This window comes from Diceros bicornis, unplaced genomic scaffold, assembly GCF_020826845.1.
Source record: "Diceros bicornis minor isolate mBicDic1 unplaced genomic scaffold, mDicBic1.mat.cur scaffold_283_ctg1, whole genome shotgun sequence".
Taxonomy (NCBI): Eukaryota; Metazoa; Chordata; class Mammalia; order Perissodactyla; family Rhinocerotidae; genus Diceros; species Diceros bicornis.
The window spans coordinates 1-23,429 of record NW_026691157.1 but is presented as its reverse complement, the minus strand read 5'-3'; the positions used below and the strand labels follow the sequence as shown (position 1 = coordinate 23,429).

At 37.5% G+C, this 23,429-nt stretch overlaps 1 protein-coding gene across 1 annotated transcript; it reads right to left on the bottom strand.

The window, feature by feature from the left end:
• Positions 1 to 161: 161 nt before the first annotated feature.
• On the bottom strand, positions 162 to 15,665 carry LOC131402815 (5'-3' exoribonuclease 2-like). Its single transcript, XM_058537345.1, has 11 exons — positions 15,460 to 15,665; positions 15,240 to 15,373; positions 15,085 to 15,142; positions 14,894 to 15,001; positions 10,737 to 10,781; positions 9,159 to 9,290; positions 4,483 to 4,601; positions 2,041 to 2,176; positions 408 to 515; positions 227 to 316; positions 162 to 167 (listed from the first exon to the last, which is right to left on the bottom strand). The coding sequence occupies exons 2-11, from the start codon at positions 15,350 to 15,352 to the stop codon at positions 162 to 164; spliced, it is 915 nt and encodes a 304-aa protein (XP_058393328.1). The 5' UTR covers positions 15,353 to 15,373; positions 15,460 to 15,665.
• Between the last annotated feature and the right edge of the window lie 7,764 nt (positions 15,666 to 23,429).

The following is a 23,429-nucleotide window of genomic DNA, read 5'->3' as shown; positions in this document are numbered from 1 at the left end:
TTCTCCCAAACACATATCAATTTTATTTACTGGGTAGGGTACTGATGGCCAAGGAAAGCAGGAAAAAAAAAAGTAGTAAAAAATATACAGAAGAATCCAAATACTTTTACTTTGTTTCTGGACTTCACTATTGTAACTATAAGATGCAAAAGCAATTGTGACTAGTGCTAGCAAAATGTACGACAAAAATCCAGTTATCAACACACTCAAAAACTAAGACACTCACAGGATCACGCGTGAGCTTCCGCCATGATGGAGGTAGGAAGTTACCACTTGCAGCTGGAAAAACTCCCATAAGTTGTTCCAGTGGTTTAAACTGCAAGAAAGAAAAAAATTTTAAGATAAGACACAATTTTTATCTAAGCCAAAATTCTACAAATGTTATGGCTCTAAATACTCAAGCTTACCGGTTTAGTACCCTTCTCAAAATCAGAAGGCATGTCTGCAATACCTTCCAAGTCTGAAGCAAATGGTGCATAATGAAATGGATAATACCACTTCCAGGAAGCACAGCCCTAAAATCAGTAAAAACAAACAAACAACAACAACAAAAACAAATCTATGTTAATGATGGACACGGTAAAGACAAAAAAATTAAACTATCAACCTATAATATTCTACTGACAAAACATATGACTTCTGGTATACATTCCATATATTAAGTTTTTTCCATGAGTCCTAAAAGACTCATTGAATCTAAACTTTTGATTGAATCTAAACTTTTACTTCGTATCAACGGCTCCTTGATTTAAAAAATACTGCAAAGCATCTTTAATAATCAGTAGTTAATACCAAACTTTATATTAACAAACACAATTTGGTGAAGATTTTTATCCTTAAAATGTGTTTGGTGACATTTCTTTCCAACTCGAGAGCTGCTATCATCACATAAAATGAAGAACAACTGCAGCTGACACTCACTGAGTGTACAGGTGGGTAAGGGACATCACTAGAAGAGTGACTGAGAGTAAAAGAGCCCAAAGTTTCATTTTATAATTCCCTATTATATTTTCATGTGACAACTTTCTCTTTACTTTAAAAATATTTAAGTAAACCAATCAAAAAGAAAAAACAGTAAGTTATACTCAAAGAAAAGAGAAGCCTTCCTGAAATGAGTTTTGACTCTGCGCCTAGTGAATTAAAATCCTGAGGGTCAGAGTCAGCCCAGTGGCACAGCAGTCAAGTTCACACGTTCCACTTCAGCGGCCCAGGGTTCGCCGGTTTGAATCCTGGGCTCGGACCTACTCATCGCTCATCAAGCCATGCTGAGGCGGTGTCCCACATACAAGAACCAGAAGGATTTACAACTAGGATATACAACTAGGTACTGGGAGCTTTGGGGAGAAAAATGTTGAGGGTCGGAGTAAAACACGAAATGAGAATATTTTACAATTGATACTTAGTGTATTAAATTACTTTCTACTTTCCAACAAACTTCACCTATTCCCAAGTCACATCAAATTTGCTTCACTCCCCAAGCACGAAACCAGGTATTATCAGTGCTACAATCCCCTATATGTCCGCCTAATCTCTCACCAATCTGACATCTCATTTATCAAAAGCTTTAAGTCAGATACAGATTACTCCAATGAGAACGCACTTCATGTAACATCACTACACTATATGGAGGAAATGGTATCCTTCAAATTCCTTTCAAATTCTTACCAGTTATTTTCCAGGCTTTTGTCCTTTGTTCAGTCATTTAGCAACTGCGTATTAGTTACTCTGTTATTTTTTATTCCAATTAAACAAAACAATAAACTTTAATAATTTTAAAGACCAAGTACTCTCAACCACAGTATTTAATGCTGAAATTCTTTAGCATAACAAAAATTAGCTTCGTTTATATATTAACACCTAAGGAGCTTCAAAGGCTTTACAAACAAATCTTATTTAAAGTAATGAATTTCTTTATAGGAAGCTTGAAAATATGAGTCTGGGTTCAATTTCAGAATATAGCTCAACAACACACTATTATAGAAATAACTATTTTCTTAAAGTGATTAACTAGAGATTTAGAGGAAAATATTCATTTTGTACCTGGTAATAATATCGCAGAACCCAGCAGAGCCCTTCAACGTAAGACTGTACAACTTTACGACGGAATTTGTCATCAGCTGCATCAACATCAAATTTGTTCTTGTAGTACCGCTGCTTCCAACCAGCTTCCCAAAGCCTAAAAATCAGGCAACGCCAGTTCATGTTGAATTAATACACTTTCAGTAACTAGCTACCAATTTATCATCCCAATCAATTTATACTTAATATCCAGGTAAAATGTAAATGAGTTAAACAGTAATATTAACATAGCTTCATTTAATTATTTCTAAAAAGTCCACTTTCACGGGATTTATTATCAACTTAAAGATAGTTAAACGTTAAAAACTCAAACACTGATTCTAGAAAGATCATTACAAAACTACAGTAAAAAAAAAAGAGAAAAATCATTTATTAAAGTAGATACACAACACTTGTTTGCTCAGATTTTCATACTGTTTTACATGTTTTTTTGATTGTAGAACAATTCTACAACTACGTTTTAAGAGGCAAATACTGACGATATTTTATATAGTTCAAGTTCCTCAGTTTGTTAAAGTATATCTAAATTACACAAAGAAAGTCAACTAAATTACTTTTTTAAAAAAGAATAATCTAGAAGCCAGGCAGAAATTATGTATATACCTACTCTCCCTATCCTTGGGCCTTCTCCCTCATTCAGCAAAGCGTTGTTGGCATAAGTGAAGGACACGGACACACACACACACACACGTTCTGGTAAAACTTAGAAGGAGGTCATCAATTCACTAAATTTTCATTAATCACTGAAAATACAATGTGAAAAACCACATTTTCACTCAAAGTATTTTTTATTTTTTTAAGTACTCATTTCTCAATCTCTGAAAGATTTAAAGATGCCAAAGAATACTAAAAAAAAATCAAGAATGATCAAGAACATCAGGATGATTCTCCATTAAGGGCTCTTTTCTACCATGTGCCAGATCTTACTAATTAATTGCAGTCATGTTTCAGAATACACCATATCAATTTTTTTATTTACTTTTTTTTTTGAGGACGATCAGCCCTGAGCTAACATCCAATGCCAATCCTCCCCCTTTCTGCTGTGGAAGATTGGCCCTAGGCTAACATCCATGCCCATCTTCCTTTACTTTATAGGGGATGCCGCCACAGCATGGGTTGACAAGCGGTTGAACCTGCGAACCCCAGGCCGCCGAAGCGGAGTGCGCACACTTAACTGCTGTGCCACCGTGCCGGCCCTTACACCATATCAATTTTAACTTTGCCCCCATGCAAAAGATTTACAGAACATCAATTAGGAGAAATATCTTCTATCCATAATGTTGAATATCACTATTTTACAGAAACTACTAATGAAATAAATGCTAAGAACTCCAAGCATTTCTTGATAGAAGCAATTCTACTTTGATTATCTTCAGCACCAAAATTAAACAATAAAGTACTAAAAAAATCAAGTTAACTATTAAGCTGATATTGATCATGATGGCTACATGGTAAAACAAAAAATATACTCCAAGAGTTGCAGAAGCAGAGGATAAAAACTCAGATCAGGTAGATGCTCAATCACAAGTCACCACAGATCTCTGAATCTGTCATCAAAAGATGTTGGGAAAATACAGAACCAGACATCACACTTCTGAAGTTTCTAATCATAAATACAAACACATCATCCACGTCCTATAAAAGAAGCATGAGCTGTGAACCACTAATGTTTAACTTTGAAATAAATCATTTTGCAAAATTCTAAATGAGTTACAATTATTGAGGTTGTTGGCCCTTTGCACTTGAGCCCAGGGTTCAAATCCAGATTTAATCACACAAGAAGCTGTTAAATCTTATTATATAATGATCTCAAACTTCTGTATAAATTAAAGAATCCAATTTTCCTATATAAATTTTCCTATATAAATTTTAAGTATATAGCTAATGAGAATCTTCTCTGTCATGAAATATAGTTGTGCATATGCAAGTTCGTGGTTTTTAAAAATACATTTATCTCTTAACCGAAAGCCTTTTGCATATTTCATTTTAAAGAAGAAACTTTTCAATTGAGATGATTAAAACAAACTATATCAAGTAACCAAATGTAACTGAACTTTCTGGGTTAAGCAGCTTGAAAATTTAATCTCATAACAGTAACATTCAGATCACATAGAGCTGAACACCTCATGTCTAGCCGATCTAGTGCCTGGTCTCAGAGGGAAAAGCGGCTTGGAGGACAAAAACCAGCATGCATTCTAATCTAGATACTTAGGTTTAACAGCTATAGCTTACACATCTCACTGGAATTTACTGACTACCCTAACCCTCCACATTAATTACTGGTGGATAAAAAGATCACAGGCAAGCATCTGAAGGCACTGCTGCTCTAAGCTAAATAGCATTAATTAGACGGCATCTATTTCAGCAATTTGCTAACAAAGTGCTACCAAAAAATAGCTTCACCTGACGTTATCCTCTGGTTCAGGTTCACTGTCACTGTCTTCTGCTTTTCGCTTAATTCCTCCTATCGGAGACGGGGAGCCATCAGAAGTGAAACTCGTATTAGGAGATACTGAAGGACTCTGTAGACAATTAGGACATTACAGAGGAAGGATTTAATTATTCATTTCACATAAGAAGTTACATCCAACTACTGTTACCACCATGCTTCACAGTAATACATTTTTTTAAAGCTATTAAATAGATATGGTAAATATATTTAGAAAGTATAAAGACTGATCTTGGCCTACTCCACCTCTCCAAAAAAGAATAATATAGTACCAAGCTTCCTACGCTTAAACTCAAAAGAATTTGAACATTAGGGTAAAAACTGCTTCAGAAGAAATAAGAAAAACTTAATTTCATAGATTTTTTTTTTTTAATTATAGGACTTGAACATTTTTTTTCTTTGGTGGTTCCCTCGTGTTATGAATTTGTGATCACTTTCCACCAATTAACTAACAAAGCTGTAAGGGGAAAAATATATATATATATGTATATAAATTAATACATAAAATACTCAATGCTGGTGAGAATAAAGTTAGATGTAAGTGGTTCAACCTAGTACAACCATTCTAGAAAGCAACAGTTTAATGAGACTCCGCCAGATATCTGTTAAACTATTTTATACATGTTGTTTTAAAATTCATTGTACAAATAAAATCTATTAGTCATCTTAGAAAAATGCAGCTTTTATTATTATTTCAAAGACTTGGATACCACTTTAAATTTACCATTATCTTCCCTTTGTACCTAACTCAATGAACATAGTAGCACCCTAAAGTATTTTAATATTTAACTAAAAAATTAGGGGCAGCTTGGTGGCATAGTGGTTAAGTTCACACACTCCACTTCAGCGGCCCGGGGTTCACAGGTTCAGATCCCGGGCGCACACCTACACATCACTCAGCAAGTCATGCTGTGGTGGCATCCTACATACAAAATAGAGGAGGATGGGCATGGATGTTAGCTTAGGGCCAAACTTCCTCAGCAAAAAGAGAAAGATTGACAACAGACGTTAGCTCAGAGCCAATCTTTCTCACACACACACACACACACAAAAATTAAAATGTTCTGCAACTTTAATGTTAAATGACCAAAAACCTAAGTGGCAGAAAATGTTTTCACGGTAAAGTTTTTCTTCTGTTATTCACAGTATATTATATATTTCAAGTAAATTATTTTTAAATCGAGAACTCAGGAGCCTATTTTAATGATACTGTAACTAAAACCTCAGCATGAAGGTAGTTCACACCAAAGGCCAAGAAAAGTTACAACAAAGCAAAACTATATTTCACATAGAGCTCACAACACTTTCCTTTAATAAATGTATAATATCAATTTTATTCATGATACTGTATGGCTAATACTATCAAAAAAAAAAAAAAAAGAAAAGAAAAAAGAAAACAGGGGCCAGCCCTGTGGCCTAGTGGTTAAGTTTGGGGCCCTCTGCTTCAGCGGCCCGGGTTCAGTTCCCTGGCACAGACCTAAAACACTCGTTGGCAGCCACCTATATACAAAATAGAGGAAGATGGGCACAGATGTTAGCTTAGAGCAAATCTTCCTCAAGCAAAAAGAGGAAGATTGGCAACAGATGATAGCTTAGGGCCAATCTTCCTCACCAAAAAAAACCAAAAAAAAAAAAAAAAAAAACCACAAACAATAAAAATAAATCCAGGAAGGCACTGTTGTACTTGGAGAATGAGATGGGTATTTTCAGGCAGACACATCTGAGTCTGAAATACCAAGTCCAACCTTTAACAGCTGTATGGCCTTGGGCAATTTATTTAACCTCCATCAGCCTCAACTTCAAACAGGAATGATAATGTTCTATCTCTTTACAGGTTATAGCAAGAATTAAATGAAACAATATATGTAAAACATCAAAGCTGTCTGCCTGGTGCATGGCGGTTAACCATTCAGTAAGTCATCCCTATTAGTTTTTAAACAACACTAATCCATTTGGATTAAATTAGGAGAGTGATATTCTTATCAATCATCTAAGTACAGAGAAGTTGTAAACAAAGCAATCTTTCCCAAATTCACAAACAAGATATAAATTATCTTTAGACAACAAAAATAATATACCTTCAAGGGAAAAAAAGAAGAAAAGAAGTTGTTTGCTCTTTAATGCTAAATATCTGCTTCTCTTTTCTGCTCTATCTCTACTAACAAAAGTATTCAGAAATATTCTTTCCTAAACATACCAGAGTCATACCAATTCATTCAAATTTCTTTTTAAAAAGCTGTTTTTGCGATCAAAGTTTATTAAACTGAGAATGGTCGCAAATATAATGAAACTACACTTCAGAATGCAAAATTTAAAAACATTTTTATGAGGAAACAGAAGCTATCTAATAAAACATTAACCATGTTGACCATCAGTAGATACCAGTCAAGTACTGGAGCCCAGCACACCCAAACAGCTCAGAAAAAATAACACAGCAAAAATGCATAACTGTAAAGGCTTCCTTTAAATAAACTGGTAATTTAGCTTCATGATTTCCTTAAATTCAACACATTCTAGATGAAAACTCCTCTATGCAAAGATTCCAGTAGAAATAACTGTGTCAAGGAGAATTAAGACAGGATCAAATAAGCAACCTAATCACCAATCTCCCCATTCCTATTCCCATGGCAGACATTATTAATCAATATAGTCTAATCCTGTGGAGCCTGAATATTGGAATCTTTCTCAAAGCAATCATAGCTGGCAAAGTTTAAACCTACCTGCCTCCCTGAGATTAAGTAAAAAGCATTTTATCATCAACGTGGTGTTAGCAATACTAGTCACTCTCAGTTCATTCTGTGAGGACGGTAGTCACTATAATCTTAAATGATGGACATCAGCTTTTTCCATTCTACACAAGCATCTCATTGCAAAACCTTTCACTGACTCTCCATATCCCACTCTGTTAACGGTGTAAGGAATAAGACAAGAAAGCAAAAACAGAACAAAAACACAACAGAAACCCCAGCCGCTTCTCTCAGAAGATGCAAAATCTGTTTCCAAATTCCAAATCTAAGGTCCTAAAACGTCTAAGTGTGAATTTATGGGAATATAAATTCAACCAGTCTCATGATATGGCAAAAATTTCACATATAGGGTTGCCTTGTGATAAAGGATTTGAGCATCAATAGGATAACTATTAGAATAATGAAATTTAAATATCCCAACTTATGTAATTTCCTTGGATATATCATAGCAAAAGTTTACATAGGATACTGTACCTTATATAACATCTTTCCTCCCTCTACAACACTCTCTCTTTCTCTCGTGCCTACTAGCCTGAAACAAGCAACAGCTTTGATTACCTTTTGTCTGTGTACATTAGTTCACGGTCTGTTCCCTTACCCCTGCTGCTGCCCTGCCGGGTGCTCTGAACTCATGGTCTCCTGCCATTACAGGAAGCTACTGAACAGAGCATAGCCTTGCTGGCTGAGATGATTTGCTTCTGCAGTCTGGATTACAACGTTCAAATAAGGAGGAATACCACGAGGCAAATCCATTCAGTTCCTGAGTTTATAAATAGGGAGCAACCAAGCCAGCCCTGATGGCCTAGTAGTTAAAGGTCGGCGTGCTCAGGGCTGGCCCTGTGGCTTAGCGGTTAAGTGCGTGCTCTCTGCTACTAGCGGCCCGGGTTCGGATCCCAGGCGTGCACTGACGCACTGCTTGTCCGGCCGTGCTGAGGCCGCGTCCCACATATAGCCACTAGAAGGATGTGCAACTATGACATACAACTATCTACCAGGGCTTTGGGGGAAAAAAAGAAAAGGAGGAGGATTGGCAATAGATGTTAGCTCAGAGCCGGTCTTCCTCAGCAAAAAGAGGAGGATTAGCACGGATGTTAGCTCAGGGCTGATCTCCCTCACAAAAAAGTTTGGCGCGCTCTGCTTTGGCAGCCCAGGTGCGGTTCCCGGACGCAGAACCACACCACTTGTCTGACAGTAGCCATGCTGAGGTGGCGGCTCACATAGAACTAGAAGGACTTATAACAAGAATATACAACTACGTACTAGGGCTTTGAGGAGGGGGAAAAAAAGAGGAAGACTGGCAACAGATGTTAGCGCAGGGCAAATCTTTCCCAGCAAGAAAAAAAAGAGCTCTAAAAAAAATTTGGATAATGAGAGCTACCTTAAAATATGTATTCAGATATATTCCACGTCTGAGTTGGAGAGTGAGAGTTTAGGCAGTGAGGAGTACCTGTATTTAACAAACTGAGGAATGCTATTCTGCAAAATGCCCATAACTGATCCCTGGGAGGAAAGGGGAAATACGGCAGCAAAACCACCCTCCTCTTGCTCTAGCTATGAGACATTTGGATGTCCTGTCATGCTTCTAGCACCATCACCACCCAGTATCTTTGGGGAAGCAGGAAGCACTGTGGCCCGACTGCATTAGAGAAACACTGCAGCCACTTAGCTATCCACATTTACATGTATGTTCTTTTCTTTCACATCATTTAGATATTTTCATATTAATAAGGATTTAACAGAGTTAAAAATATCTCAAGGCAAAAGAAATTGAGAAAAACTATAAAACAAAACAACTCCAGGCTAAGTGATAAAATTCACACACAACTGTAAGAGGCATCTGAAAGTCACCACTCTTCAATGCTACATAAAAATAAGTTACTTACAGAATTATTCTGCATCCTCATTTCATAGGCTGCTTGTCTCGGATTACTGGCTACTTGAGAACCTGGTGAATTTCTTGAACCCAAGGCATGAGGGGTTAATATTCCACCAGGAGTGAAAGCTGGTTGATCTCTCTAACATAAATGGAAATGAATGTAGAAATTAAAATTAAATCACAACACAGTTAGATGACAGGAAGAAATGAAGGCAATGGAAAAGAGTCCCTGCTGTAAGCTCTTTAAAGACGAAATGGATTTCCGTTAACATTACAGGGTTGTCTACAGTTTGATTTGATGGTAAGTTACCCTGTAAACAATAGTCTGTAATATTTAATAACTCTGCTATAAAAGTACATATAATACACTTTTCTGATACACAGAAGCTATTCAAATCTCATTAGGTTATTCCCTTATGTTCACTTACAATTTCAAAACGCATTCAAGACACAATTTTAGGCAAATAAAGATAACTATTAAGGTAAAAAAATAAGCCAAGAGTTTGATTTATACTTAGGAAATACAACTTCTATTTATCCTTCACCTTGATGGAATTTAACTCTTTGTTTCCAATTAGTTAGAGCTATGATTATAGCTACAGTAGGTGACAGTCATGGCTGACTGATAAAAGATATTTTTTAACAGACACTGACTGAAAGAAAATAATAATACATAAGGTAGACATCAAACATGCCCTTCCCGATCTAAGTGGTTTTGAACCCACCTGCAACAATAAATAACTCTACTTTTCTCCCTTATAGGTTCCTGAAATTGCTCGATTCTAATAAAATATAATAATAAAAGGCAGTCCCCAAACTCCATTTGTTTAAAATCCAGTAAGGAAGACAAGAAAAACAAAAACTTAGGAAGTTAAGTGACTATAAAGTGTTATGCAATTAACTAAGCAAACAAATATCACAAGCGAGAAGCACTCGAGTTAAAAGGAAGGACTGCTCAACCTGGATTACAAGCGGAAGCAATAGGGAGGCCTCGTGGAAAATGTAAGATGGGAGGGAGCCGTGGAGTCAGAAACCCATTGAGAGGGACCAAACAAAGGCAATGCTCTGAGTCAGGAGGGACCTGCTATATTTAGAAGACAACTGGGGAAAAGCAGGGTGAGAACTTGACCAGATCATAGTATGCTCTGCACGCCAGACTGAGACAGAACTGGATTCTGCGGGAACTAAGGAGTCACTGGTAATTTCTGAGCAGAGAAGCAACAAAGTTTCGAGTGTTGTGTTCTAGGAAGAGTAACCTGACAAGGATATAGACAGAGTGTAGTAACTTTCAAGAAGATGCAAAGAGCTCACTATTTTTATTACAAAAACAATACCCAATTACCGGAAAAAATTCAAATAGCTAAGTGCTACCCGGCCCCTCTGGCCCATCAAGTGTATCCCCTCAGACTCTAGAGCTTAGAAAGGACTTCTTTAAAACTGACACCAGCATCCTTTCTCCAGGTAAGAGGCAGCTGGGTAGACATTATGTCCCTAACAAACTACTGGATAAGGAATAAAAAGCTATCTTCCTCCCAAATTGTAAATGTATGTTATTGCCAATCTGATGAAATGAATTAAAACTCACCTTCATTCTCTTTCTCTTTTCTTTCTGTCGTCTTCTAAAACTGTCCTAAAAGTATAAAATCCACATATTCTGTCAAATAATTACACAAAAATGTAAGAGTTAAACATTACCAGGAATGATTTGGGAGACAAAGTTTTAAAGGAAGACCCCAGAAACGTAACTAATTAAACTAGGCAATGGACTATATGTTCAAAGTGTTGCTTATCAGAACTTTAGATAGACAGAGATCATTCTAAATTGAGTTTAGATACAATTTAATTATGCCTCTTAATTTTTTTCAGATATTTTTTGATATCATTTCAGGAAAGAATGCAAGAGTCATAACAAAGACCCTCTGTTTTACCCTGGAGCAAGTAGCCCACCAATACAGAGAAGACACAAATAAGTAACTCCCCACTTACTTTGGGCCACTCAAAGGCCTCCTTTACCCCAGAAAGCATTCCTCCCACGCCCAAGTTTCTGTGAGCATCAAGGCACTGAGACGACAGCTACGGTGGCCAGGGCTGCTGCTGTGGACTGAAACAGGGGCCAGCAGGTCCTGTACTGACTGTCATTCTACCAGCAGCTGCACTTCCATCACTTCCAAGTCAGTACTGCCACCTGCAATATAACACCCTATTGAGATCTGAAATGTGTGCTTTCTGCCAGGAGAGGGGCTGAATGCTGGACACATGGTGACTGACGACCTTAAAACCTCCTAAGACAGCAAAACCACCAATTCCTTTAACCAAGCTTTTGCCCCATCTTTAAACTTATCTAGGTCACCAATGACCCACAGACTGTGAAATCCATTACTCAGTTTTCAGTCCGTATCTGACCGTGACTCTTCCTTCTTGATCCGTGCTCTTCACTTGGCTTCCAGGACACTACACTCACCTGGTTCTCCTCTTTCACTCTTGCTGAATGCCTTCACTCCTCAACTTCCCAACACCTTAATACTGGCGTTCCTCTTCACCCAGTACTTGGACCTCTCACTCTCATGGGAGTGATCATCCAGTCTCACGGCTTTAAACACCATCTACGTGCTGATGACTCCCCAGTCAGGACCTCTCCCCACTCAACATCTCCACTTGGGTGTACAAACTTCACATGCCCCAAATGGCATCCCCACCCCTAGCTTTGTACCTCCCAGTCTTCTTTATCACAGCAGCTCAGACCATTTTTCAATTGCTCAGACAAAATGCTTTGGAGTCATTCTTAATAGCTTTCCTTCTCTCACCCCTAGCATTTAATTCACCAGCCAAATCCACTAGTTTTACCTTCAAAACATGTTCAGAATCCAATTACCTCTTATCAATCTCCACTGCCACCATGTTGGCTCCCTTGGATTATCGCAAAAGAGTCTAATTGGGCTCACTGTTTCTATCTTTGCCTCCATACAGTTAGCCTCAACAGGGCAGCTAGAGTGATCCTTTTATAATATGTGTCAGATCTTGTCACTTTTATACTCAAAACCCTCCACTGATGCAGAGTGAAAGCTCAAGTTCTTATAATGACCTATAGGGTCCTACCAGATGTGGCCCTCCACCATCTTTCTGACCTCCTCTCCTACCCCTACTACTTTCCCTTTGCTTCCTCTCTGCCTGCCACACTGGCTCCTTGCTGTTCCCTGAACATCCTGGGTAAGCTCCTGCCCTAGAGCCTTTGCACTGGCTATTCCTTCTGTCTGAAATGCTCTTCCTGCAAACACCTGCATGATTACTCCCTCATATCCTTCAAAGTCATCTGTCAGTGAGGCCTTCTCTAGTCATCTTTTCTAGAACTGCATCTTTTCTAGAACTCCTCATGTCCACCTTCCCAGATATTTCCTCATCTGCTTTTTTCTTCACAGCACTTATCACTCTCTAACACATTACACACTTTACTTAGTTTTTGTGTTTACTGTCCATCTCCCGTGGAAGAATATCAGCTCTATGAGGTCAGGAATTTTTGTCTGCTTTTTTCTTTTGTTTTTTGTTGTATCAGTAACACTCAGAATACTATTTGGCACACGGTAAACACTTAATAAATATATGCTGAATAAATGAAGAAGATTTGCAAGACAAAAGGCAAACATCAAAGCTCATAACATAAAAAGCATCATACTTCTGACCTAACTGCTCAACTTTAATAATAAATATTGATGTATTCCTCTTTTACCATGTATTCTGCTGGTCAGTTAAATACCTATTTCTAAGGGTGGTAGTTACACATAAGCAAAATAGGCACACCTGGTTGGACTTTACTGATCTTTAATTTTTGTGTGCTATGAACTCCTTTGGAAGTCTGTCAAAAGCCGGAGACACACTTCCTGGGAAAATACACACACCTAGATACTATTATATTGAATTTCTGAGGGTTCATAAATTTCACCGATGTCCAACTATGCTGACAAACATCATATGATGTCAGGGATACCAAAAACGATCCAAAGCTTTAAAATGCCCTCTCTGCCAGGCCAGCTGGAAACTTTATTACTCAAATCTGAAGCACTCTGGTATCTATCAAATCTCATACATCCCACTCTAATGGCGAATATCACCAATACTTAATAGTACAGAGTAACCTAAAACCACATAAAAGGACTGTTCTAACGTGAGGCTTTTACACCAAGTACTACACCGTATGTGTAGTTTTTTCTTAAGCATAAATGGCAGCAGGTCAGGTGGAGCCACCATAATTGTTGAAGGCTTAGTTAAAAATGGCTGTCCTGATAGACATTTGATATCCTAGACAAAGTCAGTTATGCTATTTAAATTTTACATGTGAAAAATTCTTGCCATCACAGAAGATTATCAAGTACCAAAGGCTTTAAAAAGAACACTTACAGTCTACTCACACTGGTATATAAAATGGTACCCAAGGTTCTAAAAAAGAGATCACTAGCTATAGCATACAAAGCTGAAGAAAATATAAAATCTTGTCAGATGCAATGACATGTTTTAATCTGTTAGGAGATAATGAAGCAATGTAGCAATATTATTATGTTGCTATTTGCTCAAAATAGCCATATGACTTTTTATAAAATCAGTTTCTAAAAGGATTTCCTTCACTCTCTTTCTAAAAAGCTACTATCTGCTCATTTTACCCACTGCTTGCCTCCCTTGCCACTCTTTCACAATCACCCTGCAACCTACTCTGCCTCCAGGCTACTGCCCCTCCACCCCACTAACTCTTCAGGACCTCTGAACCCCTGGCCATGGACTAGGGGCCTATCCCACTCTGACGCCTCCGGCAGCACCAGTGGCTTCTCATCTCTTCAGGGATTTCCTCCCACCTCTCTAGAACTGACTCCCCTTTCTCCTTAACATCCATGCTTCTTAAGGTTTCTGTTGGAGGCACTTGAACTCCATACAAAGCTCCAGGGATTTCAACTTCACACTCATGACGTGAAGTATTCTGCTAATGTTCTCAAATCTCCTTCCAAAAGACTTCTGCCCTGAGCTTTACACATATCCATCTAACTGCTTCACGGACTTTCCTCCTCTCAGGTGTCCTGTGACCCCTCCAACTCAGTATCTCCAAAATGAACCTCAATTTCTACCTTGTCCTCACCCCAACCTGCTCTACCCCCATGCTTGCTGTCTCATGAACGGCCCAACCACACTCCCAACTGCCTAAGCCAGACTGGACTTCTCACCTAAGCACTCACTCCATCATATGTCATCAATTCCCAAGTGCTTTATTATTTTATTTCTTTCTTTTATGTTTAATTGCTTATTCAGAGCTGCAACCCTCTGCCTAGACTGATGCTATCTAACCCAGAGGCCCCTACACTCCACTACCAGAGTACAGAGTTTCTAGGTCTTCACCTGACTTCCACAGCATCAACATTTCCTCTAAAACATGGCATCCACTAGTTCATTCCAAGCATCCTTCCAGTCTTGGAACCCTCATTTCACATCCCGTTGATCAGACACGTGTTTGGATTTTTATCTTAATCAGGATTATGAAGAGAGAAAAAAATTACAGTGCAATTCACACAGTGTGCAATACACAGTTCCACACAGCAAGCATCACAGCCTTTATAAAATAATCAAAGCACTGGCCACTCATGATTACATTGGCGTTTGATACACTATAACAACGCACTCAAAGAGGTTAAAAGTACAATCACAGGATCATCACAGCATATTAGAGACAGGAGCAATTTAGCTACTGCAATAGAAACACTTTACCTCATCATCCTTTCTCTTTTTAAAAATGCTATCCTCAACTTCACCAACTGCTAACATGATCATCTGTACTCTTTGCAGACTGACATAACCACTTTCTGTAAGGTAACCCTGTAAGTGATGAAATACATGTAAAATGATCTTCTTATAAAAGCAAATACTTCTGTTTTGAAATTATTCAAGAATGAACTCACCCCAGTTTTGTGAACCACATTTTTGTATATGTTAACCAAACGGTCAATTGCACCTTCCCTGCCACCCGGAAACAAACATTATGTATTAGGACCAGTACGCACTGTAAGCAAGAAGGCTACAACAGTAGTTTAAAAACCCACACAAACACACATACCGAATCTCTAACGACGGCAGGTGAGGAAGGAAGTCATTTCCCACAAAGAAGCACATGAAGACCCAGTCATCAGTGCTCCTCTCGACATCAAATGTGAACGGTAGGCTGGCCATGGTGAGCTCTCTTTCCAAATACTACAACCAAAAAGGAATGCTGCCATTAAAGCTATGAAATGGCACTCTGCTTTAGAGGGCTGATTCAAGTGATTATTGCCACATACCTCACGAAGAACATTAAGACGAAGGAAGATAAACTCTCCTTCTGCACAAGGAAGACTATCTGCAAGTTCATCGTGCTGCAACAAAAGGAGTAAAGATTAAACAAGTCTACTCTAAACCCTGTAATTTTTTTCCAGCCAAACGAACATTATAGCTTTTTTTAAAGCAAGATCCATTTTAATATTACAAGTACTAAATAAAAAAAGAACTCACCAAACCATTTTAAAAATAAAAATTACCCACAATCCCAATCATACCTAGACCAGGGATCGGCAAATGTTTTTTGCAAAGGGCCAGATAGTAAATATATATATTTTAGCCTGTGCGGGACACACAGGGTCTCAGTTGCATATTCTTTCATGTTTTATTTTATTTTTACAACCTTTTAAAAATATAAAAACCAGGGCCGGCCCCCTGCATAGTGCTTAAGTTTGGCATGCTCCACTTTAGCGGCCAGGGTTCACAGGTTCGGATCCTAGGCGTAGACCTACACCACTAGTCAGCCGTGCTGTGGCGGCAACCCACATACAACATAGAGGAAGACTGGCACAGATGTTAGGTCACGGCTAATCTTCCTTTAAAAGTAAAAAATAAAAAAAAAAGTAAAAACCATTCTTAGCTCATAGGCCAAATCTAGAGGGCTGGAGTTTACCAATCTCTGACGGATAGCCAACCAGTATTTTGATGTGTATGCCTCTAGACCCTTCTCTGTGAGCATACAGTATATTTCTTACCTGCTCTTTTCACTCACTATGTCTTTTAAAGAGGTACCATATTCTTAAAACAGATAGAAACCTCTTTAGAGACTGGATATAATCAAGTGAACCCAAAATATGCAGAAACTAGGAGCAACTTAAAAGTATCAAGAAGTTGAAAGTATCAACAAGTTTAATATATTTGATTTGTAGTTCCTTTTAAGAATAACCGTTTGAAACATTACTTGTACAAACAAATCATGTGCCATGGACATTATTACCTATGAGACTTAAGCCTCGTATACTTACAAGCTATGTTAGAAAAAGTGGAGAGTAGAAAGAATGAGCACATGCATGCTTTGGAATGTGTCTTTAAAGAGTTTTCAAAGACACATTTCTATGAGAGGGAACAGAGAAAGTAGGTAAAAAATCTAATCAAAAATAGTCTTCTCTTTATTTTAAAAATGAAGGAACCTGAATATATTTAATGCTGTTCAATTACACACTTAAAAATAGTTAAAATGGTATATTTTGTATTATATGTTACAACATAAATGTACCTTGAAAATATAATGCTAAGCGAAAGAAGCCAGCCAAAAAAAAACCATATACTATATGATTCTATTCACAGGAAAGTCAGAATAGGGAAATCTATAGAGACAAAAAGTAGCTTAGTGGTTGCTCAGGGATGGGGTAAACAGGGTAGGGGATAAAGGGATGGTAGCTGAAGGGTTCAGGCTTCTTTTTGAGGTGATGAAAATATTCCAAAATTTACTGTGGTGATGGTTACACACCTGCGAATATATAAAAAAACCCAGTGAATTATAAATTTTAAATGGGTGAATTGTATGGTATGGGATCATACCTCAATAAAGAGATATGAGATCATATCTCAAAAAAAAATTGAGATATGGAATCATATCTCAATAAAGCTGCCTCAAAAATGTAGTAGCCAGCTCCAAAAAAAAAACATCATACTGAAGAAAGCAGAATGTAGGGTCAGGGAGCAACATCGCTTTTGTTCATTATGAATCCTTCCTGCCCTTAAAGCCATGCCTGCATGTTTGCAAAAAAAAAAGGACTAAATGAAGTAGATGAGTGGAGTGATAGGAAAAAAGGAGGGTAGGAAACGTGGATTTCACCACATGAAAAGAGCACAATTCTACACTATGCAATGTCACCAAAAATTAGACATAAAAATATCCTCACTTATACCTGGACATACAAACTACTAAAAACTAACTCACCAAATAAACTTCTGAAACATCAAATGAGTCTGTGTAAGGCATTGTTTGAAGAACTTAACTTGTATTAATTGATTTAACCCACACAACCACCCTATGTGGTACATATATAGCTGATCTTCATTATTTACAAGTTCCATATTTGTGAATTCACCTACTCACTAAAATTTTTTTGGAATCCCAAATCAGTATTTGCAGCATTCTCATGGTCATTCGCAAACATGAGCAGAGCAGTGAAAAATTTCAGTCTATCAACACACACGTTCCAGTTGAGGTCAAACAAGGTGACACTCTGCCTTATTTCAGCTCTCATACAGAAATGACCAGAGGATAGAGATGGTAGGGAGCAGTGCGGTGTAATGCAAGAAGCTCCAGTTCTTTCGAGTTTAGGAGAGTTTAAGTCATTTTCCCAAGATCAGAAAGCTAACGAATGGAGGACTGTATGAGCCAAGGACACAAAGTGAACAAATTGATGGTTGAATGAATTAATAGTTAAAAGGCTAAAAAAAGAGACAAAACGAGATCATAAAAAATACTTAAACCAAAAGAAGAAGAAATGGAGAAGGGAAACAAAAAACAGATGAGACCGAAAACAAACAGTAAGATGACAGATTTAAATCTAACCATATCAATAATCACATTCAATGTAAATGTTCTAAATGCCCCAATTACAAGGCAGAGATTGTGAAAACAGTGTGGCAGTTCCTCAAAAAGGTAAACATGGAATTACCATATGAGGTAGCAATTCCACTCATAGGTATACACCCAAAGAAATGAAAGCAGGAATCACTCACAGGTATACACCCAAAGCATTGATGTGGCACACAGATACTTGTCCACGCATGATCACAGCAGCATTATTCACAATAGTCAAAAGGTAAAAATAACCCAAGTGTCCAAACAAAATGTGATAAACACATACAATGGGATATTAGTCAACCTTAAAGATGAATGAAACTCTGATACATGCTAAACATGGATGAAACTAGAAAACATGCTAAGTGAAATAAGCCAGACACAAAATGCCAAATACTATATGATTCCACTCATCTTAGGTACCTAGAATAGGCAAATTCATAAGACAGAAGGTAGGGGAGAAGGGAGAACGGGGAATTATTGTGTACTGGGTATAGAGTTTCTGTTTAGGATGATGAAAAAGTTACAGAAATGAAGAGTCACAATGGTTTCACAATATTGTAAATGTACTTAACGTCACTGAATTCTAAACCTTATAATGGTTAAAATGGCAATTTTTATGTTGTGTATATTTTGCCACAATAAAAAAAAAAGGGCAGAGATCATCAAACTATAAAAAAGCAAGACCCAAGTGTATGTTGCCTACAAAAACAAACACTTTAAATATAAAGACACAAACAGGCTAAAAGTAAAAGGATGGAAATAGACCACGCTAGCACTAGTCAAAAGATCTGGCTACATTAATATTGGACAAAGTAGACTTCAGAGCAAAGAATATTAGATAAAGAGGGCCACTTTATAACGATAAAGGAGTACATTCATCAAGAAGACATAACAATCCTAAGCATTTACGTACCTAATAAAAGAGCTTCAAAATGCAAGGAGCAAAAAACAATGGAACTAAAAGAAGAAACAGACAAATCCAAAAAATTATAATAGGAGATTTCCACACCCCTACCAATAATTGACAGAACAAGGAGACAGAAAATCAGTAAATGTTCTTCAAGTCTTTCATATCCTATCAACAAACGTGATAACATTTATAGAACACTCCACCCAATAACAGCAGCACATATATCTTTTTAAAGTCAAAATGAAACATTTACCAAGACCATATTCTGGGACATACAACAACTCAGATAAGCTTTTAAAAGATTCAAATTATGCAAAGCATGTTCTCTGACAGAGGAACTAAATTAGAAATCAATAACAGAAAAAAAGTCTGGAAAACCCCCCAAATATTTGAAAATTAAATACTACTCTTCTAAATAAGCAATGGGCCAAAGAAGAAGTCAAAGAGGATATCAGAAAATATTGGTTACTGAATGAAAATGAAAACACAACATGTCATTATTTGTGGCATAGAGTTGAAACAGTATCTAGAAGGCTGTTTATAGCACTCAACACCTTTATTAGAGAAAATGCAATGTACCAAAGCAATGACCTAAGTTTCCACCTTAAGAAATAAGGACAAGAAACGCAAGCTAAACACAAAGTGAGCGTAAGAAACAAATAAGAGCAGAAGTTGATGAAAAAGAAAACAGAGAAACAACAGAGAAAAATCAATGAAACCAAAAGCTAGTTCTCTGAGATCAGTCTAGCCAGACTATTAATGGAACAAAAGAGAAAAGACAAAATTAGTATCAGAAATAAGAGAGGTGACATCGCCACATTTTCTATCAATAGTAAAAGGATAATAAGGAATACTATGAACAACTTTTGTCAACACATTTGACTACTCAGATGAAATGGACAAAACCTGTGAAAGTTAAAAATTACAACTGCTCATTCAAAAAGAAATAGATAATCTGAATGGCTCTATATCTACTAAAGAAATTGAATTTGTAGACAAAAACCTTCCCCCAAAACTTCAGGCCCAGAAAGCTTCACTGGTGAATTCTACCAAATATTTAAGCAAGAAATAACACCAATTCTAGACACACCCTTGCAGAAAACTGGGGAGGGTATATACCGCGCAGCTCAATCTGAGGCCAAGGTTACTCAAAAACTAAAACTAGACAAAGACATTTCAAGAACACTACCGACAAATATCCTCTTTGAACATAAATGTAAAAATGTAAATGAAAAAATCTTTAGCAAATTGAATCCAACAGTATATAAAAATAATATACCATGACCAAGTGGGATTTACCCAAGGAATGCAAGGCGAGTTTAACATTTCAAAATCATTGTAATTCATCATATTAAAAAACTAAAAACAGAAACCATGGGATGAATTAAAACTATAAAACATCTCTAAGAAAACACAAGAGAAAATCTTAGTGACCTTGGCTTTGGCAAAGATTGTTAAATACAATACAAAGAGCGGAAATATAAAAATATATATATATAAAACAGACTTCATTAAAATTAAAAACTTCTGTTCTTTGCACTGGTAAGAAGTAAAAAGGTAAGTCACAGAGTAGGAGAAAATATCTGCAAAAGATATATCAACACGTAAGAAACTCTGCAATTCAATAAGACAAACAACCCAACTTAAAAATGAGCAAAAGATCTGAATAGACACCTTGCTCGAGAAGATATACAGCACGCAAATAAGCACCTGAAAAGATGGTCAACATCATCTGTCATCAGGCAAATGAAAATTAAAACGACAACGAGATAATACTAGACTAGAACGGCTAAAACTAAAAAAGACTAACCAGACTAAGTGCTGGAGAGAGAGTGGAGCACCTAGAACCCGCACACACGCTGGCGGCAATGTAAAATCGTACAACCACTTGGGAAAACAGCTTGGCAAGTTTTTAAATAATCACACACCTACCACACAATTCAACCGTTTCACTCCGGAGCATTTTCTCTAAAGAAATGAAAGCACATGTCCACACAAAGACGTGTACACCAATGTTCACAGAAGTGTTTTGTCTAATAGCCCAAAACTGGAAACAATCCAAATGTTCCTCAATCAGGTGAAGGAGCAAACAAAATGTGATACATGCACAACACAGAATACTACTCAAAAATAACAAGAAATGAACTATTGATATATGGAAGAACATGGGTGAATTTCAAAATAATTATTCTGAATGAAAGTAACTGAGCCAGGTAAAACAAAGAGTACATATTATATAATTCCATGTATATAAAATTGTAGAAAATGAAAACTTATCTACAGAGTCAGAAACAAATCAGTGGTTGACTAACGACAGGCAGCACACAGTTGTAGGGAGGAATAACAAAGGGCCAGAAGGAATGTTTTAGAGGTGACGCTCATTATCTTGATTATGGTGATGGTTTCATGGATGTACACATATCTCAAAATGTATTAAACTGTACACTTTAAATATGTGCAGTTTGTTGTAGGTCAATAATATCTCAATAAAGCTGCAAGAGGAGGAGGAGAGGAGGGGGAGAACAGAGAGACGAAAGAAAAATATACCAGTCTAGGAGGACCAGGATCCAGAGTTCAGAGAGGGCAGTGAAAAAGGAGGTCAAGAAACAATCAAGGATCATTCCCTAGAACTGAAGAACACAAGTCCTCAGCCTCAGAGTCAGCCAAGCACCGATCAAAATACACTGAAATTTTAAAAAAATCTATACCTAAGTACCTAATCATGAACACTTACACTATCAAGGATAAAGATCTTGAAAACATTCAGAAAGAAAAATAGATCAACTACAAAAGAACGAAAGCAGAACATAGAAATTAAGCGCATGGCCTTCCTGATTTTGACAATGGCTCTGCCATGTATTAGCCAAGTGACCCTGAGTACGTTACTTAACCCCTCTGTGCTTCAGTTTTCTCATCTGTAATAATAATAATAGTAAGGAGTAGTAGTCATGTGGTTGTTATGAGAATTTAATAAATTAATCTATAAAGTGCCTAGAACAGTGCCTGGTATGTGTTAAATACTACATAAGCATCGGTTAAATAAATAAATCACATTACCATTCAACTTCTCATCAAAGGGCCGGCCCGGTGGTGCAACCAGTTAAGTGCTGGCACTCCGCTGCGGCGGCCCGGGGTTCGCCGGTTTGGATCCCGGGCGGGCACCGACGCACCGCTTGGCAAGCCATGCTGTGGCAGCGTCCCATATAAAGTGGAGGAAGATGGGCACCGATGTTAGCCCAGGGCCAGTCTTCCTTAGCAAAAAGGGGAGGACTGGCAGATGTTAGCTCAGGGCCGATCTTCCTCACAAAAAAAAAAAACTCATCAAAAATACTGGATGACATAAGTCAAAAGAACAGCACTTTCAAAGATTTGAGGGAAACTAATTTGCAGACTCAAACTTGATGCCTAGCTAATGACCACTCATGTGTACAAGGGTAGAAAAGATTCAGAAAACTCACACCCCGCACAGCATTTCTTAAGAATTCAATTGAGAATAAAAACCAAGGAAGGATTTAGGCCAAGAAAGATGATCAGAAAATAGTACCCTCAACTGAAGAAAGGAATTTTTAAAAATCTCAGGAAGCAGCTTTCCAGCAAGCCTAAAGAACCAGGTGTGACAGCAACAGAAATAAAGACCTCAAGAAGGAGTCTCCAAGAAGAAAGAGGACTTGATAGAATACCTAATAAAACAGCGAGTTTGGATGTGGAACCGTATAAAGAGGGAAACAGAAAGAGACCACCAAGAAAAAGACAAAAGCAGCACAAGAAAAGAAACAGTATCACAGCATAACTTGAATCTGGAAAGTGACAAGAATTTACAATACTATTTGATTTTTCAGCTTTTAAAACAATCCCATATATAGCCAAAGCCCTGACAATTTAATTTGGGATGCCAACAAGGCAAAAGGACAGCTGGCAAGCTTGGGGTGAAGAGTAAGAGCAGCAGAGGTAGAAAAGCTAATACCTAACCTTAGAAAGTGAGAAGTCAAGGGATACTTTATATAGAAGATGTAACAAAAAAGACACATCACTCAAACTTATAAAGCTTACCAAGAGAAGAAATAAAGACAGTGATTTACTATTAGGAATGGGGCAGGGGATGCCGCATAAGTGACGAAATCCTCTTCTATCATAGCTAGAATTCAATAGATAGATCCAAAACCAATAAATCAGGCATAATCATGATATCTAGAGACAGAACCAAAACAGTTAAAAATGGTTATCTCTACAGAGTAGAAATGGGATGAGATGCAAGTCAAGTTTGATGGAAGTTTTAAAAACAAAGGAAACCAGCATTCAGTTTAACACTTTCTCTTTGGGAAAAACACAAGGAATACTGAAACTGCCGTCAAAACCAGGCTTTCGGTTCCTCCTGGATAGGAGCTAAGTAAAAATCAAGATCTCACCAACCTCAGCAAAAGAATGCAGTTCACTGTGACTGACGGGCACTTCCTTCAGAAACGAAGGGGCGAGGGGCATGAAGC

Coding starts and splice junctions, on each gene's coding strand:
- LOC131402815 (XM_058537345.1), bottom strand. CDS start 15,352: ATGGCCAGCCTACCGTTCACATTTGATGTCGAGAGGAGCACTGATGAC. Junction 9,291..10,736: donor AAAAGAGAAAGAGAATGAAG/GTGAGTTTTAAT, acceptor CATTTATGTTAG/AGAGATCAACCAGCTTTCAC. Junction 317..407: donor TTGAGAAGGGTACTAAACCG/GTAAGCTTGAGT, acceptor TCTTTCTTGCAG/TTTAAACCACTGGAACAACT.